The sequence below is a fragment of the Equus asinus genome, chromosome 28 (genome assembly GCF_041296235.1).
Source record: "Equus asinus isolate D_3611 breed Donkey chromosome 28, EquAss-T2T_v2, whole genome shotgun sequence".
Lineage (NCBI taxonomy): Eukaryota > Metazoa > Chordata > Mammalia > Perissodactyla > Equidae > Equus > Equus asinus.
In genome coordinates, this window is record NC_091817.1 from 32,347,967 (window position 1) to 32,368,112 (window position 20,146).

At 38.4% G+C, this 20,146-nt stretch overlaps 1 protein-coding gene across 2 annotated transcripts in view; it reads left to right on the top strand.

The window, feature by feature from the left end:
* The first annotated feature begins 580 nt into the window (after positions 1-580).
* CBFB (core-binding factor subunit beta) overlaps positions 581-20,146 on the top strand; it is a 50,428-nt gene continuing 30,862 nt past the window's right edge. For both annotated transcript variants that reach the window (XM_044761071.2, XM_044761069.2), the window contains exons 1-3: positions 581-930; positions 1,152-1,238; positions 5,777-5,893. In XM_044761071.2, the coding sequence (XP_044617006.1) occupies positions 853-930; positions 1,152-1,238; positions 5,777-5,893 (282 nt within the window). In that variant the 5' untranslated portion in view covers positions 581-852. The remainder of the gene's footprint in view (positions 931-1,151; positions 1,239-5,776; positions 5,894-20,146) is intronic.

The following is a 20,146-nucleotide window of genomic DNA, read 5'->3' on the forward strand; positions in this document are numbered from 1 at the left end:
AAGGCCCCAGGTAGCAGGCAGCGGAGTTGAGTAGGATCCCACCTAAGGCCCGTCGGACTCGAGCAGCTCCGATCCTTCCACCATGATGCGTATTCAGTTGGATTCTTTGCTCCGTTTCCATCTTCAGTCTTTGATGTGTACAGCCTACACCGCTTCCCGCAGGTTTTGGGAAGCAAAGTCCTCAAAAGATCTAAGTTTCACTGCATAGAGGTGACAATTTGGGGTTACTCTGAGCAGCTGGGGAGCCCCAAAGTTCCAGACAGCCGAAAGAAAGGACCTGCGGGGGCCGCCCCCTGTCTCCAAGGACCGGGCAGATCGCCACAGAGTGGTTCCACACTGAGCGGCCCGCGGGCGGCCAGGGGAAGGGAGCGGCGCCGCGGCAGGAGCTCGGGTTCGCCGAAGCCCAGCAGCCCCGCAAGCGGGCGGGAGGCGCATGCGCGGCGCGGGTCGCGGAGTTGTGAATGGTGCGTTTTGTTTGCCGGAGTTTCGGGCGGGCGGGCGCGCGAGGAGGAGGGGTGGGGCCGACGGGGGCGGGGCGGGCGGGCTCGCGAGGTGGGCGGCGAGAGGAAGTGGCGGCGGCGGCGGCGGCCGGGGGCGGCGAGTGCTGGGTCCGCGCGGGCGGTAGGCAACGGCTGAGGCGGCGGCGGCGGCGGCGGCGTGGGCTGGGCTCGAGCAGGCGGCGGCACCTCAGACTCCCGGGCGCAGGAGCCCACGCGGGCGGGCACCTGAAACAAAGGGAAGCGAGGGTCAGGGCGCCGCGGGTGGGCGGTCAGTCGGTCAGCGCGGAGCCGGCCAGCGGGTGCCCGCGCAAGCCCCGAGCCCGGCCGGCCGGCGCGGCCTCAGGGCGGGAAGATGCCGCGCGTCGTGCCCGACCAGAGAAGCAAGTTCGAGAACGAGGAGTTCTTCAGGAAGCTGAGCCGCGAGTGTGAGGTGAGGCGGGCGGCGCGGAGGCCGCGGCGCGCCCGGAGTGGGCCCGGGCGGAGAAAAGTTTGGGCGGCGCGGCCCCCAGCCCGGCCCCGGCGCGCCCGCGGAGGGGCAATCTCGCCCGGGCGGCCGCCTGCCCGCGGACTCCAGTTGCCCTTATCGGCGCGGCGCGGGGCGGGCGGCGCCGCGGATTTGGCTCCTGATTTCGGGCCGTCTCTGCCTTGCAGATTAAGTACACGGGCTTCAGGGACCGGCCCCACGAGGAGCGCCAGGCGCGCTTCCAGAACGCCTGCCGCGACGGCCGCTCGGAAATCGTAAGTCGGCGGGGCGGGGGCGCGCGGGGCACTTGTTGCGCGGGGGCCGCCGCGGCCCAGGCCGGTTCCGGACGGCGCCGCGGCTCCCGGAACTGAGCGGGCGCCGTCTCACTTCCTACTCGGGATTCAAAATGCGAAACCAGACGCTGGCGGGCCGCGTCCTCTCGCGGAGACGCTGCCCCGTGGCCCCTCCGGGTGGGTCTCTTCCCCAGACGCGGCGGGTGGGACGCCAGCCCGAGCCCAGCTCAGCAGGGAAGGGTCATTGGCTAGGCTGTGACACTGATTAAGGGGTCAGGCTATTTGTAGGAAGAAAACACCCTTTCGGAAAAAGAATTGGGCTTCGTTCAGGGATCTGATTCCTGGGCGGTAGTTCGTTTCTTAGACGCTGGATTTGTTGGTAAATCTATACGTGAGGCTCTCGCACTCCCGGTGTGGCTGAGGGTCAGTCTTTCCGCCAGTTATCTGTTGTCCTAATGGAGGGGGGAAAAAGCCCTAAAGAACGTTCCGTCTTCTTTTCTTAGAATGTTAAGCCTCAGGAGAATCAGAAAGAAGCCATTATCGTCTTTTTTCAAACCTTAAAAAACATATCCCGTTTGGTGCTTCAGTTCCTAAAGAATTGCATGGATCTGCGAAATCCGCAGTTGATCTTGAGGCCGTGTTTGAGGTGGTGGGTTTGGTGCTTCGCCCACACCAAACCTGATGTTGAAAAAACATCCTCGCTCCTTTTGATTTGTCCTGTTGGAGGTGCTGATGAGGGAATGAAGAAGTGAGAGAGTGAGTAGGAAGAAACTGAAGAAAGACTGATTATTAATTAAAAGAAAAAAAAGTTGAAGTCCTGTATAATGGGATCCAGTTATCTGCTCTGTGACTTGGGCCCATTGCATTTGCAGAGACTTGGAGCTGCAGTGCAGTTTGAATTTGGGTTAACAATGGGAAGACATATTGGAACGTTTACTTCTCCCACCTCCTTTATAGAGAATCTGTTTATTTTTATTGAGATACAGTTCACATACCACAAAGGTCTCCCTTTTCATCACCGAAATCAGATTTATTTTTAAAGAATATTTCGATATTTAAAACGAAGTCTTTTTAGATTTGTATTACAGATAATGAGAAGATACTGGCTAAATTTGTTAGGAGCTGTAGAATATTGGGTAATTATTGCCTGTTAATGAAAGGAAATCTCCAGCTTTTAGCCCACGTCAGGCTTCCTAAGTAGTTGTAATAGTTATGTGATGAAACTGTGTAAGACAAATACTTTTTGGTTTTGGCACTGAGTGGTAGAGGAATCATTAGTTGGTCCTGTGATTATATCATCCTTTGCCTCGGTTTCCTTTTGCAAAAGGTAGGTGGTATGCCTCACCAGTGGATTTCCTGGAGGTAATTGATGTAAGTGTAAAAGATAAGATACGAAGTGCTGTCACGATTTTTTAAAGCCAAGGGTTTTTTTGGAAATCTGGTGAAGCACAGCTATTAGGGTCTCTCTGTCATATCAGACTTTACTGCATGTAATTATGAATTGGGAGTATAATTTAACCCACAGTATATCTGAATTGCTGTTCAGTACTATAATATTGCTGTAATATAGCAGTATTAGAGGTTGCTTGTATTTGTCATAAATTTCTTTCCAGGGATAAATCAGACACATATTCTAGGCCTTCTCTTCTTCTAAATATCTGATCCTACAAATTTTAATAAGTTCTTAATATCTGACAGGTATTAAAAGTTAAAGAGGGTAGATTGAGTTCTGTGTAAGAGTTGCAGCTAAGCTTGTATACGTGTCTTAATTTGTTGAATAATGTAACTCTTTATATTTGGGAAGGAATTTCCCATTTCTCTCTCTCTCTAGTTTCCCCCCTTTAATTCAGTGTTGTCCACATTTAAATTATGAGATTCTTGGCTCCTAGAGGGCGGAGACCACATTACTTCTGTGGTATATTCATTAATATACCCCCATCTATGCAGGTACTTTGTACAATGCCTTTTGCATCATAGGTCTTGATTAATTGAATTTAGAGGTTACTTAATTTAATGCCTAAAATTTATCTTTTGACTTATGAACAGGAAATGGCTTTTACTTATTTGGTTGTGGAAAATAGGTGTGGAAAGGCATTCTTTTGCCTCTATTTTGACAGCAGCTATATACCATAAAAATATACCTAGTTCCCAAAACTATTCCCAACCCTTTTTTCCCTCTCTTTTTATTCCTTTTATTTTGAATGTCTCCTTAATGTATCAGTGAGGTTAATTAAAAATTTATTTTGTATTTAGATGTGAAACAACTTAAGAACTGTGATGCTTATCTCCTCTTAACTATAAAAGTTACCCAGACTCCTTATCGTAGCTTGAATAAAAGTGATTCTGGGTGAGGGGTAGAATCTATTTGGTAAAATCTGACTTATTCCTCATGTAAGTTCTTATTGTAGTAAGAGTGTTGGAGACATCTTCAACACTAATGATTGATAAAAGAAAAAATACTTGTGGCAGATATGGTGACTCTATTGTAAGAGCAGTAAAAACTGTATATTTTTAATCCCGAAGATGGAAGGATAAAAGGTATGTTGGATTGACACAAGATGTGCTAGTTTATCATTTATGAAACCTCTGAAATATAGTCAGGGCAACCTGGAAATCTTAAATATAGACAATGATAACAGTGTAGCATTTTTATGTTTTCAAACAGAATTTTCCCAACTCTTATGTATGTGTAGGTATTCCATTAGAAGAAGAGTTCTGTGGTCAAATAAATTTGGGAAATGCTATTCTAGAATGATCTGTTTTGACCACTTCTCCTGTCTCAGAGAGGGATCTTGATGAGATAATGGACGTAAAGTGATGAAGCAGGAAATCTCTTCTGAGGTTGGTCTTCAGACAGGAGGTGAGGTAATAAGATCTGTAGACTGTCTTTCCTTAGCACAGAGCTGATATGGGGTACACTGGGGGCAGAAGGATTTGTTACTAGGTGACTGCTGAAGAAACATGCCTGGGGGATTTTGACGCAGGGCATTCATTCATGGGCTGAATCTCTTACCTGCCACCCATTCTGCTCTGAGAATTTCATTCTCTGGGGCTGAAAAAGTTAGCTCTCCTATCTAGCTCAAAATTATTTCTCTTACATTATTCAGCAAATACACAGTGTTTACTTGGTACTGTTCTAAGCACTTTGCAAATATTAATTTATGAGGAAACTGAGGTACAGAGTTAAGTAACTTGCCTCAGGTCATACAGCCTAAGCAGTTTGCCTCCCACAGTCTGCTTTCCATTTGAACTGTTGATTCATTTCACTTCAATTGATTGTTTTTTAATCTTATGCTAGTAGTGGGGAAAGATTTTTTTTTTTAAAGGTTAATATTGACATTTGTTCAGTCTCTATTCATATAAAATATTTACCACAAGAAAGGATACCCTAGTTGATTAGGGAAATACCATCCAAGACGTCTCTCTATAGAGATTTAGCAGTTAGGTTGACAATTGTACCTATAGTACCAGTAATAGAAATAGAAAATATAAATTTTTACCTCTAAAGAATCTAAGCTGTTCTTCATCAGGGGAACTAGTGGATAGCTGAATCAGCTAATGGCTTTAACCAGATTGCCCAAAATATGAACCCCTTGCTTTCAGCTGAAGACTGTATGCTTGGAAACAAATTATGCTTTAGAACTTTAATTAGTAAAATAAAACAAAACGTTCTCTCATTTCAACAAAGAAGAGTTTACAATTAGATGATGAAAAATGTGTTTTTTTCAAAATGCTTTTTACTTATTTCTTTCTTTCTGAATTTCCCTTGGGAAGAGGGACAGTGTTATTTCCTTTTTCTCCTTGGGAGAAATAGTTAAATTGCTCACAGGCTACACAGAATGACACTTTATTGAAATGCTTTTAGATTGTCTGTTAAGCTGTGCCATCCACATCTTTTATAAATATTAAATGACTATTCTTGTTATAGTCAGATCTAGTCCTCCTAAAGTCAAATTTTTGAAAATGCATGTTTTTTTTAAATCACCCAAGGTTTTAAGAGAGATGAGAAGTGCTGTCACATCACGTGCTAATGAATGGTTTATCAGAAGAGATACAGTCCCGTTGCATTTTTAATGTGGGCTTTTAGAACATAGCGTTTCCTTGAGCAAGGAAAATTAAAATGTCTCATTTATACAACTTTGTGATATGCTTAAAATTTAAAATGGTTAGATCTTGAGTGATTTTCACATTTAAAAATATAAGTTTTTTAATTCAAGGATGTTGGTTCTGGATAGACATTAGCAATGTGTGATCCTAACGTCAGCAAGAAATGACCTGAAAGAAAGTATTGATTCCATGTCTGATTTTATATTTAAGCAGCCAATGGCAAATGTCCTCAAAATGGAATCAGATGTTTGTAACTTAATACTTAAGAAAAATGATGAGTGCATGTTTTTTACTTTTAAGTATTCTCGATGCTGCCTGGCTTAAGACAGAAACTGATGTAAAAATAAATGACTGCCTGCATAATTTATGTAATGTCTTGCTCCTGATCCTGTTTGTATTGATTTTTCTAAAAGGCTTTTGTGGCCACAGGAACCAATCTGTCTCTCCAGTTTTTTCCGGCCAGCTGGCAGGGAGAACAGCGGCAAACACCTAGCCGGGAGTATGTCGACTTAGAAAGAGAAGCAGGCAAGGTAGGAAACGTTTCTTTGCAGTTTGAAATACTATGAATTGTTAGAGATTATCTGATGATTTACATTATAATAAAGAGATCACAGGTCTGATCATACAGGCATATGGTCAGATTGGTTTTCGTATTATAAGGATGTAATACAATTTTTAAAAAATCACTGTCAAATTTTTTATATCATTGCTTTACTAATTTCATGTATACAGCGTTCACCACAGAAAGTTCTAGCCTTTAAAGAGAGTAGTGTGCTTTCTTATTTGTAACATTCAAAACTTAATTCCTTTAAAAGTGTTGACAAGAAGTTTTTTGTTTCACTAACGTGATTACAGTGCTGTAAAAAAATGAAGTTAAAAGAAAAATGGGAAAAGGTGCTCTAAGCTTAAAATTTAATAATATTTAAAAATAGCTAATGGATAACTTTCTACTTCTGTTAATATATCAAATTTAATTTTGAGAGAAACAATGTGGAAACTTTAACTTGGAAATAATTTTTTTGTTTTGAGGAACAGCTGGGAAAACAAATAGATGCCTTAAAATGTTTATATTGGAAGTTCAGATTGAAGATATAAAAAATGCGGATGGACATGTTTAAGCTGAGAGTCCTATTAAAATCTAAGTTAAATGTATTATATGATTTGGTGAAATTTTAATGAATAATATCTGTTTGGTTCGTCTTTTAATATGAAAGTGACTCTTGAAGAACATTTAAAGAAAAAAATTTTTTTGATGTCATTTTATGCTCAATATTTCTCCTGTTTCCTTTGTAGTGTATCCGTACCTGTTTTTATCAACTTGCTAAATTACTTTTCTAAGTGTTGTCACGAATAGCATAACCTATCACTTTATTTGCAAAACATAAGAAACATCAAAGTCTTCCTTGGAGAGACTTAAAAGGTTTTCGTATTAGCCTCTGTTAGGAAAAGGATTTCTGATTTTGTGTATATACAATAAAGAGTTTTTTGTTTCCTTTAATTTTATGAAATAAGGTTTGATCTTTTTTGGGTGACTAATCTCTGGAAAGGGAGAGGGAAAATAAGTTACAGAATTTAAAAAATGAGTAATAATAAGTAGGTAATTTGCTTTCCTATGTATTAGCTTGTTTGCTTGGAAGATTAAAAGCAAATGTACCAGATTTTACTATTTGCGAATTCTTACTTGTAAGGGAGAAGTTGGGAAGTCATTGTAGGATTATTGTTTTTTTGTCTGTTTGGTGCATGTATGTGTGACTAAAGGAAGAAATCGGTTTTTTCCTTGTTCAAAACACTTGTGAAGTTTGTTTAACATGGTAGCTCATGTACTACAGACATAAACCAAAAAATTCCTTTCCTGTCAACTTTAAGCTAAACTATTTTAAGGTTTCAGAATTGACATCCCAGTGTTACTGAAGTCTTCCAGTATTTAATCACTAATAAATGGATCTTAACTCTACTAGAAAGTATGTTTGTTTGAATTAATTTTATGATATCTGTGTGCTAGATTGAAGACCACATTATCCTTGGACTTAAACCATTGAGATGTTTGTAGTTATATGACCAACAATAACAAAAATGTTGGATGGTTTATTGTAGTATCTAGAGGATATGTTTTCAAATACATCAGGGAAAGTGATAGAACTGATGAAAGCTGTCAGGAAACTTGCATTTTATTAATAGTTTTAATTTATCTTTTTGAGGAAGATTAGCCCTGAGCTAACATCTGCTGCCAATCCTCCTCTTTTTGCTGAGGAAGACTGGCCCTGAGCTAACATCTGTGCCCATCTTCCTCTACTTTATATGTGGGACACCTGCCACAGCATGGCTTGCCAAGAGATGCATAGGTCCGCACCCAGGATCCAAACAGGCAACCCCGGGGCCACCGAAGCAGAATGTGCGAACTTAACTGCTGTGCCACCTTGCCAGCCCTAATAGTTGTTTTGGAAGGTGTTTTTCTGTAAATGGCCAGTTATTAAATATTTTCAGTTTTGCAGGCATATGGTGTCTGTTGCAACTACTCAGCTCTGCTGTAATAGTGTGAAAGGAGCCATAGACAATATGTAAACAAATGAGTGTGGCTGTGTTTCAGAATGGTAACACTGGCAGAAGTCAGTATCTTTCCTTCAGATTTAAATCTGTGAATGTTTACGAATAGATCCTGTATTTCTCAAAAATTATTTTGTCAACACCTGTATTACAGCAATAGGATCTAGAAGAAAAAAACATTTTAAGGCAAAAAAAAAAAATCTGCTAGTATATTGCTCTCTACCACTGGGATCAAGTATGCTAGTGAATTTAGAGAAACGGTTCTGACTGTTTTCATCCATGGACGTCAGGCTGGGGCGTCTCTTATTTCTCTTTCTCCTTTTTTATGGTCTCTGTTTTGATAACCATTAGCCTTTATTTCTTTCCGGACAGGACTACGGCTAGAGGCAAAGAAAAATTGAAGGAATTTCTTCAAATGTTAATTATTTTCCTCTGCTCCTTATATTGGATTGCAAATCAGTGTCTTTTCTTCCCCAGTTTGTCAACCTAGTTACCTCCTGAAGCAGCTTACTTCTCTTCCCAGTCACACCCAGCTTTGAGAAAACTAGTGGTTAAGGCTTCAGAGTTGGGCATAATTGAATTAACTCCTGGCTTCATTTACTGCTGTGTAACTTTAGGCAAGGTTTTTAACCTTTATAGTTCTCAACCGTAAAATGAAGTTCATGCATACTTCCCAGGGTTACTCTTGTGATTGAGTGATAGGTAAAGTGCTTAGCCCGGTATCTGACACAGTTATTCAAAAATTGATTCAGAAGGTATTTGTTGAACACCTGTTATGTGTACTGAGCACTGTCCTAGGTACTTGAGGTATATCAGTGAACAAAACAAAGATCCTGCCCTGGAGGTTGTTTTGTAGAAAGAGTGGAGGAGTAGACAATATACATAATAAATAAGCATATAATATGTTACGAAGTGGTAATTGCTCTGGAAAAAAGGAAAAGTAGAGTAGAATAAGGGTGATCAATGAGCAGGAATGTTTGCAAGTTTAAATAGGGTGGTCTGGATAAAGAAGGTCATTTGAGCAGAGGCCTCAAGGAAGCTGGGGAATGATGAGCCATGGAGGTATTGGGCGAAAGATGTCCCACACAGGGGAGACAGCCAATGTAAAGGTCCTGGAAGTGGGAGCAGGCACTGTGTGTTTGATAAACAGCAAGCATGCCAGTGTGGCTTAAGTGGACTGAGTAAGAAGGAGAGTAATAGGAGATGAGGTCAGGGAGATAACAAGGAGTCAGTTTATGTGACCATAGTAGGCCTTTGTAACAACATGGACTTTTATTCTAAGTGAAATGGAGATTAGTTTCAGGTTTTAGAGCAGATGAATGATGTGATCCGCCTCAGGTTTTGAAAGGATCACTCTAGCTACTAGGTTAACAATAAGTTATAGGGGATGAGAGTGAAGCAGGGAGACCAGTTTAGTTATTGAGTAATCTTGGCAAGAGGCTAGAGTGGTAGCAGTGGAGGTGGTGAGAGTGCTCATAGTCTGAATGTATTTGGAGATAGAGCCAACAGAATTTGCTTATGGATTGGATTTGGGGTGTGAGAGTCAAGAAGGACTCCAACTGTTTTGGCCAGAGCAGCTGGGAGTATGGGATTGCTGTCATCTGAGATAGGAAAGGCTGTGGGTGGAGTAATTTTGAGGAGCAGTTTAGGACATGTGAATTTGCAATGGTAGCTTGTTACTGAAGCTTCTATTTTCTCACAACCCACCCTTAACTTCTTAAATTATGGCACTACTTTTTCATAAGTGACCATTTGTGTGCTTATCTGCAGAGTTCAGTGGCCTTTAAAAAAGAATCGACTTTATTGAAATGAAGTTTGCATTCAGTAATATGCACCCATTTTAAGTGTATAATTTGAGTTAACAAATGTATGCACCCATGTAAACACCACCCACAAGATATCAAGATAATTAAGATATGTTTCCGTCAACCCCAAAAGTTCCCTCATGCTGTTTCACAGGAATCTGAGAGTGGCTTGGCTGGATGGTTCTGGCTAAGAGCTGGGGCTGTGCAGTCTTTGAAGACTTAACTCCTGCTGAAGGATCTACTTCTGAGCTCATTCGTGTGACTGTTGGTAGGTGACTTTAGTTCCTAGTCATGTGTACCTCTCCATAGAGAGAAAAAGAATAAAGTCACCCTGCTTTTTGTGATCTATCCTCCGATCCCTCGTGTCTTATTCTGTTCACTAGAAGCAAGTCACTGTCTAGCCCACACTCAAGAGGAAGCAAGGAGAATTTATTCATGCACATGGGTGTGAATACCAGGAGGCTGGTTTCATTGGGACCATTTTGGTGGCTGGCTACCACAATATTCACTTAAATTTAGTGAATCTGAAAATATTAGAATGCTAATAGGAAACAGAAGCTCCATATTCTCTTTGATTTGAAGTATGGCTTTAGATCATAAGAAAATGGGCTTAGCGAAATCAATCCTTTTATTCGTTCATTCTGGTTTTGTGTTTGTAGGAATATTTTCAAACCAAGAGTCTTCAGTAAGGAAGGTCTGTTAATGAATAACTGACCATAAATAGGTACTTTATGTAAGACCAAGTCAGAACACACAATTTTATAATCTGTCTTTCAAATATATTTGAAACTTTTGCACCCAGGTGTCTGGTGAGCTGTCTACATTGGCTCTCAATAAGGGTCTGTCTCAGAAGAGGTTTAAAATAATACAGTGTAGTGGAAAGAGCTTTGGATTTGAGTCAAGAGAAAATCATAACTATTTTCCTTACCTATAAATGGGAATCAGAATGTCTACCCTATTCATATACCTCATGTGAGGATTAAATGAGGTACCAGAATATGTGAAAATGCCTTTTAAATTAAAGCCCTATCCAAAATTAGGCTATTTAATGGTTTTGTAGACTGAGATTATAGATAACTTAATCAGGGAGGTTTAGTGCTGTAGCTTGCCTTAGGTCAGCTTCACTTCAGGTAGCTACACAATGTTGAAACACCACGTCTTTCCCAAGTGGTCCATCCTGGTGTATTAGAAACCCTGACAGCCAAAATGTTCTTAAATCTTTCTTAATCTAAACTGTTTTCCTCTAATTTAGGTGTCAGAAGACAAGGAAAGAACTGATCAGAATTTAAATAGTTCTTACTTTACATTTTTCTAGACCAAGCAACTCCAATTCCTTTGGTCTTTCCTTGTAGGACCAATTTCCAATTACTTTTTATTTCAAACAAATGCAAATGATTATGGTTGACCATAAGTTATTAGTCTTGAGTGGTCAGATTAATGGTTTTTGCCTGCATTCTGTGTTTCATAAAGCCTCATTGGGATTTTGAATTAATGATTGTATATGCTTACTACATGATCCTAGTTTTTGAGTATAGAATAGAGGATATGAACAATAATTTATAAACTGAAAAAAATGAACTTTACAGTGCTACTGTTTATCACTTTTTTCTATGGAAATTGAATGTATTATCTAGTTTTACTACATTGGCCTCAGAAGGAGAGAGGTTAAACTCTTTTACTGTTGCTACATTCCTGTTTATAACTTAACAATTGTAATTGGTAGTCACATAACATTAATAGCATACGTCGAGAAGTATTTACGAAATGTATGTCATTGGAGTAGGTACTTTTTAAAATTTTTGATAAATTGTGTTTTATTTTTTTCTTTCTGAACTTTTATGCTTAAAAATCTTTTATTATTCATTTCTATGAGCATGAAATAGCAAAGCAAAATTTAACAGCATTTGATTTAATGAATGAGGGCAGACTCTTGTTTTAAATGGCTTCTCCAAAGGTTTGTGACTCTGCTTCTTCTGGAGCATTTTGCTTACTTGCTTGTAGGAACTTTGTCCCAAAATAAATATTGTGTCTGTTTATGTACCATCCACGGTTTGGCAGGGTTTAGAGGATTCCTTGATGTTAGCTTTGAGGCATTCCTGTTCAAGCTCAACAAGTTTCTTTTCCTCGGTAGACAACCCAGTCATTCCAAATAAAAGATATATGTGGTAAAGCTTTGGAATGCGATTTCCCCTAAGAGAAATTGAGCTTGTCAGATCTAGATTTTAAGTATTTTAATTCAACTAAAATATGAAGCGGATTTTCCAGTACTTAGTTATTGACCGTTTAGTGCATTGAAATAAGTAATCTGGTTTTTAAAAATATGTTTTAAGTATGCTATTATATTTTAATAACTGAATCGTAAAGCTTAGAAGTGAACGTCCTAGGCTTGTATTTTTAAAGAAAAGGTTTTATTTCAATTATTATTATTTTTTCTTTGTTTCTTAAAGATTGGCACCTGAGCTAACAACTGTTGCCAATCTTTCCTTCTTTTTTTTGCTTTTTCTCTCCAAATCCCCCCAGTACATATTTGTATGTTTTAGTTGTGGGTCCTTCTAGTTGTGGCATATGGGACGCGGCCTCAACATGGCCTGATGAGTGGTACCATGTCTGTGCCCAGGATCCAAACCAGTGAAACCCTGGGCCGCTGAAGGCGAGTGTATGAGCTTAACCACTCGGCCACGAGGCCGGCCCCCTATTTCAATTATTTTTAAATCCAAGAGGAAGAGTTACTGACTTCATGAATAAATTAGAGTGTTTAAAAATTAGGATGTTATAGTACCTTCCAGTTGGGGTTACATTAATTTGCATATAAATGTACCTCTGAAGTATATGAAGATTGTATATTCTCTTTTCCCTTCTCTTGAATTATACTATTTGCCTGGATTTACTTTTCAGTGTAAAGGTAAAATTTCAGTCTTGGCCTTATCTGAATTATATATATATTCTAAGTTAGAGTAGACAGAAATAATGTCTGAGAGGAACATCCTTTATTCTTCCCCTCCTTCCTTCTACTTCCTGACCATATATATATATATATATATATAGGTATGTATTTTTTTTTTTTAAGGAAGATTAGCCCTGAGCTAACTGCTGCCAATCCTCCTCTTTTTGCTGAGGAAGACTGGTCCTGAGCTAACATCCATGCCCATCTTCCTCTACTCTGTATGTGGGACGTCTACCACATCATGGCTTGCCAAGCAGTGCCATGTCTGCACCCAGGATCCAAACCGGTGAATCCCGGGCTGCTGAAGTGGAACTTGCACACTTAACCCCTGCGCCACCGGGCTGGCCCATGTTTTGGTTTTTTTTATTGTGGTAAAATATACATAATATAAAATTTACCGTTTTAACTATTTTTAACTATGCAGTTCAGTACCATTAAGTATATTCACATTGTTGTGCAACCATCACCACCATCCATCTCCAGAACTTTTTTCCTTTTCCCAAACTAAAACTCCATACCCATTAAACATTAACTCACCATTCCCTCCTGCCCCCAACCCCGGGCAGCCACCATTCTACTTAGACTAGAACATGTTAACTAGTCTTATTTAGCTAGTCTAGTCCAGTTAGCTGTTAGCTAATATTTTCTTGTTAAAGACAGTGATATGGTAGGGAGTTTAATTATTATTACCTTCTTTTGTGAAAATATTTAGTATTTGTCCTGCTGTGACTAGTTTATTTCACTTAGCATAATGTCTTTAATGTTCATCTATGTTGTTTCAATGTAGTGTTTTTAAAATAACTTTTTTCCTGACAAAAAAATTAGAAAAATTTGGAAAATACACTTTTAGAAAAGATATCAAAATCGTCCATAACCTACCGCTTAGAAAACCATTGTTAATATTTTATTATTTTGTCAACTTTTTTTCTGTGAATATTTAAATTTTAAAACAAAAATGAAATTTTCTATCTGATAGCATTTACTTTTTTATCTTTGAATTTTCTACACATCTTGTTAGTAATTGTTGGATACTTTTTTATCTGACATTGAAAAAAATCTTTCTGATCTTACTGTTATTAACCATGAAAGAATAGAAAAATTAGAAATAAGTATTTACCTTTGTATATAGAAAGAAGCAACAAAGTGATTATCAGTGTTAAGTTTTAAAATAAAAAGATGAGAAATATGGACATGGATGTACTTACTGAGCACAGATGCAATATCCATCCTTCTAGGAAACCTTTGCAAATTAATCTAGGAAACAATAGTCATCCTGTACAGGTGGCAATCATATGAAAAATCTTTTTCTCTCATACAGAAAAGTTTAGGCATTCTAGTAAAGGCATTTTGGGAGGAGCAGGAGGAGTTTATTAACGACCTCGCAGTAGATGAGACTCTCTTGTCTACTGTGTATTTTTATTTCCTCGTTTAAGATTTAGAATAATAATAGCAAACAGTTCTGTAGCACTGGCTATGTGCAAGGTGCTATTTTAATTGATACATAGATAACATACACTGATACTTTTATGATCTCCATTTTACTGCTAAGAAAACATATGGAAGTTTTAACACTCTTTAGCTTGAGCAGGCTCCTAGACTTTATTTCTTTGATACTTAGTTTTCTACAGAGGATTAGAAGCCACAGACTAGTTAACATGTTCTTGTTATAGACAGTGTTATGGTAGGGAGTTTAATTATTGTTACCTTATTTTATGAAAGTATACAATGTAAACATTTGAAAATTGTTATTTATCATGAGCTTTTCACTTCAGGCTGAGCCTTCTCAAGTTGATGTGTATTTAGGAACCAAGAATTTAAAATAACACTTAAAATTTGCCTTTTGGCAGTATAACTGTGCTTTTAGGACTCAGATGCTGTGCTGTACTTTGTATCTTAAGAAGGAATGATCTGAGTCTGGGAATGGTTGTTTTTATGGGTAAAAACCTTTTTTCTACATATACAACCAATCCTTATCCATTTTGTCTTTTAAAACTTCTGATGTAAACGCAGGTTAATCTTCAGATTAAAACAAAAGGGTAGCATAGGAACATGTGACTTAAGCATTTCCATTAGGAGAATTTACATGTTTTTCAAACAAACAAAATATTTTACCCATATTAAATGATAATTTCTAGTAAGTGTCTGGACTTGCAGAATATTGTTTTAAATAATGAGCCTTTGGGAGAACCCTCTAAATTGTTTAAGGGTTGCTTATTCATGCCAGCTCTTCAGTCCTGGCTTACTGTGCTTTTGCTATGCAGAACATTTCTGGGCCATTTTAAAAAATTGAAACAAAATTCACCATCTTACCCATTTTAAAGTGTACAATTTGGTGATTTTTAATATATTCACATTATAACCTTCATCTCTAATTCCAGAACATTGGGCCATTTTTAAATGCGTTTTGACAATCTGCAAACCAGTTTTTATGGTGATCACCACCCCCCTGGCACTGTGCCAGATGATGTACATTATCACTAAATACTCTTAATCATGCACTATATAGGGAAGTCCTTTATTTGATTTTAGAACACATTTGGTGGTATCTTGATTTTACAGCTGAGGAAATGGAGGCCCAAAGAGGCTAAATAAACCTTCAAAAGTCATGTCCTAGGCAGAACCAAGATTCAGATCCAGGTCTTTTTTATCCCAGTCTGTTCTTTGCTGTATACCACACTGTTGCTAATAAATAATCATTAGGTAAGTTGCCAGAAAATCCACATACCACCTTCCAAAGCCTTATATTGTTTTGGCTGACCAAGTTACTCTTCACACTAGAGTGAATAACTATTAATATTTTAATATGATCTTCTTAGACCCTCATTTTGATGACTTCAAATCAGCCTTTAACCTTCATCTTTTTCCTTTTAACCTTTAACTTTACTTGAATTGTTTTTCTAATTTGTAGTGCAAATAATGTTTGTGATGATGGTGGAGCTGCTGGAAAACTACACATAATTCTTTTGTGTTAATATTATGTTAATAATTTGGTAAAGTCAGCTGTAATATTTTCAAAAGTAATTCTTACAGAGTTGACTCAGATAATGGATTACAATAAACAGCATCTGCCTCTTATTTCATTACTTTTTATTGGTGTTAATTAAAAAGAGTTTTATAATTTAATTTTGTACACTTTTCACTTGAAATTGCACCGCTTTCAGGAATCTCCTAAACATGTATTGTTTACATTAATTCAGAGAATGAAGTTGAAGAACTAGTAAGCTATCTATTTTTAGGGGGGAGGAGAAGTGTTCATATGATATGTTCTGAAGTCATTTAAAAGAGTTCGCAATATTTATTGTTCTAGATGCTATGGATTTAACTGTGAAGTTGACCATCCAGTCTATTTATTCTTTAAGGAAATGATCTATTTTTACATACCCTGAAATACTTAGAAAACATTAATATGCAATTAATGAATGCAACTGTGGTGTAGGTAAATATGTAGAGTCAGGAGTTCTGGATGCTAGTTTTTACCACTTGCTAGCTGTGTGAACATGGGTATATGAGAAATGTCTTTGAGACCCTGCCTTCGTTTCTTTTGGGTATATATGCCAAAGTGGAATTGCTGGATCTGGTGGTGGGGTTGTTTTTTGTTTTGTGTGTTTGTGTGTGAGGAAGATTGGCCCTGAGCTAACATCTGTTGCCAGCCTTCCTCTTTTTGCTTGAGGAAGACTGTCACTGGGCTAACATCTGTACCAGTCTTCCTCTATTTTGTGTGTGGGATGCTGCCACAGCATGGCTTGATGAGCAGTGCCTAGGTCCGCACCTGGGATCCAAACCTGTGAACCCCAGGCTGCAGAAGCAGAGCCCATGAACTTAACTACTATGGCCCCAGGCTGGCGCCTTTTTTTAATTTTTTGAGGAACCCGCCATACTGTTTTCCACAGCAAGTGTGCTCGTTTTACTTTCCTACCGGAAATGCACAAGGGTTCCAATTTCTCATCCTTGCCAACACTTGTTGTTTTCTGTTTTTCTCATAGTAGCCATCCTAATGAATGCGAAGTGGTATCTCATTGTAGTTTTGATTTGCATTTCCCTAATGATTAGTGATGTTGAGCCTCTTCTCATGTGCTTATTGGCCATTTGTATATCATCTTTGGAGAAAGGTTTATTCAAGTCCTTTGCCCATTTTTGAATTGAGTTTTTTGTTGTTGAGTTTTAAGAATTCTCTATATTAATTTTAGATATTAATCCCTTAACAGATATATGATTTGAAAATATTTTCTCCTATGCTGTGGGTTGCATTTTTGCTCTGTTGTTACTGTCTTTTGATGGATAAAATTTAAAAATTTTCATGAAGTCTAATTTGTCTTTTTTGTTGTTGTTACCTATGCCTTTGGTGTCATCTGTAAGAAATCACTGCCAAATCCAGTGTCATGAAGCTTTTATCCTATGTTTGCTTCTAAGAGTTTTATAGTTTTAGGTCTTCCATTTAGGTCTTTGATCCATTTTTAGTTTTTGTGTATGGTGTTAGGTAAGGGTCCAGCTGCATTCTTTTGCATGTGGATATCCATTTTCCCAGCACCTTTGTTGAAAAGACTGTCCTTTCCCCATTGAATGGTCTTGGCACCCTTGTCAAAAATCATTTGACCATATATGTGAGGGTTTATTTCTGGGCTTTCTGTTCTGTTCCATTGGTCTATCTGTTTGTCTTTATGCCAATACTACACTGTTTTGGTTACTGTAACTTTGAAATAAATTTTGAAATTGGGATGTGTGAGTCCTCAAGTTTTGTTCTTTTGCAAGATTGTTTTGGCTATTCAGGGTCCCTTGAGATTCCATGTGAATTTTAGGATGGATTTCTCTATTTGGTTAACATGTCCATTTATTGAATATGTATGTGTATTAATAATACGTATATTATGTATAATATATAATCTGTGAAGTTACAGGCACATTCTGTATTAATCCATGTTATGATTTCTCTTTTGAACTGTAAGAAGTAGGTTGGTAAATTATATTAAGTCCCTATAAAAGAAGCTATTTTTTACACTTAGATGCAACCCAGTTATGATTCAGAGGCAAGTGAGATTGAATGACTGTAGTGATTATCCAGCAGGCCAGCAGCTGACTGTGCGTTTCTGAACAGGGCATGAGGCTAAAGGAGGATGAGTCAGAACTAAGTATCTTGTAAAGGAATCTGTTAAATAGACTACAGAAATGATTACAACTAAAAGGCAGGATACATACTTCCTTAGTGCAATATCTTGTTTTCCTGGATGCCTAGACTGTCCCAGTGTTACTGCTTATCTGCTGATTCATTGATGGGAACAACTTTTGTCTCGAAAAAATGGCTTCTTTCCTTGTAAAGAAATCACTATGTAAAACTGGGTGGAAATGTTTGTGTAAGCAATCAGTGTTTCGGTGGTACTGTGTATGTTTCGTAAGTTTTCTGTACATTGACTTAACTAATTTTTATTATCACCTATGAAAGAGATATTATTTAGCCCTGGCTTTATATGTAAAGAGTCTGAGCCAGGTTTTACAAGTCCAAAGCACATTTTGTTTTCACTCTTCCCGTGCTGTCTTGGGGTTAAGCATCGTGATAATACTCATTTCTTTTAAAAATAATTACAGTTAATTCTCATTAGTTATGTTAGTTATCTTCTATAAAATTGCTGCATATCTTCTAAAGAAATTGTTAGTGAATACGGAACAGTTGCTTCCGGGGAAAATACAGAGTTAGGTTCCTGCAAGCCTCTGGTCATAACATCTTCCTCAACCAATATATAATCTTGTTTTATTGTGTTTCTGTTTAAAGACACCATGTTTAATATGTATTATTGATTTCATTAACATTGAACAACAGTAAGATGTTGGGCGTCTAGGTTATTTCTAATCTTTTGCCGTTATTAAAAAATCCTTAAGGGGCTGGCCAGGTGGCTTAGTGCTTAAGTTTGCATCCTCTGGTTCAGAGGCCCAGGGTTTACCCGTTTGGATCCCGGGCACAGACCTGCGGACTGCTTTTATCAAGCCATGCATGCATGGCAGGCGTCCCACCTATAAAATGAGGAAGATGGGCACAGCTGTTAGCTCAGGGCCAATCTTCCTCAGCAAAAAGAGGAGGATTGGCAGCAGATATTAGCTCAGGGCTAATCTTCCTAAAAAAAAAAAAATCCTTAAGCGTGAATATCCTTGTAATCAAATATTTGTGTACATCTTTGATTAAATTTTAGGATACGTTCATAGGCATGACAATGCTGAGTCAAAGGAAAATTCGCACTTATTTCTAAAAAATGCCTTCCCAGAATTGTTAGCCAGTTTACACTCCCTCTGACAATGTAGTAGAAGCTGGTTTCTCTTCCCATAGACATTATTAAAATTTTATGTATTTTTTATATTTGTTTAGAAACAGTTATAGTTATCTTGTTTTAGTAGCTTTGATTGTTACTGAACATTTTAAAATAATCTTTGGACATTTTATTTTGTTTCAAACTCATTTTTTTCAAATAGCCAGTTTTCCCATCTATACTGGTTAAATAAAATATACTTTTACCGAGGCTGGCCCCGTGGCCGAGTGGTTAAGTTCGCGTGCTCCGCTGCAGGCGGCCCAGTGTTTCGTTGGTTCGAATCCTGGGCGCGGACATGGCACTGCTCATCAGACCACGCCGAGGCAGCGTCCCACGTGCCACAACTAGAAGAACCCACAACGAAGAAGACACAACTATGTACCAGGGGGCTTTGGGGAGAAAAAGGAAAAAATAAAATCTTTAAAAAATATATATATATACTTTTACCATTGATTTGAAATGTTGCCTTTTTCATTTATTAAATCCTTGTATAATTGGTTTCATTTTGGATTTTTTGTTTATTTCATTAATTTGTTTCTGACTGCCACAGCACTACTATATATATACTGATTGCATTGTTACGTGTTTTAATATCTGAAAGGGCAGAACAATACTTTCTAGTATTTTCTTGGATAGTCTAATTCTTTTGTATAAACTGTAGACTTATTTCTTAAATTCCGGAAAACATTATTTTGAGATTTCATTGGAATTTTGTTAAAATAAGGATTACTGTGGGATAAATTGGCATGTGTAGTCTTACCATTGGAGAACATGATGTGTCACTAGTTACTCAAATCTTTTTCTGTTTCCAAGTTAGGTATTTTCTTCTTATAGAGCCTACATGTTTCTTGTCAAATTTATTCTTAGTAGTTGATGCTGTTCTTGCTATTTTAAAATAGAGACTTATTTTATTTTCCAAATAGTTAGTATTGTAATATAGGAAAGTTCTTGGTTTTTATGTATTGGTTCTTTCTTTTGAAGGATTGGCACCTGAGCTTAACAACTGTTGCCAATCTTTTTTTTCCCTTCCTTCTTCTCTCCAAAGCCCCCCCAGGACGTAGTCGTATATTCTAGTTGTGAGTGCCTCTGGTTGTGCTCTGTGGGCCTCAGCATGGCCTGATGAGTGGTGCCATGTCTGCACCCAGGATCTGAACCAGCAAAACCCTGGGCCACTGAAGCAGAGTGCACAAACTTAAT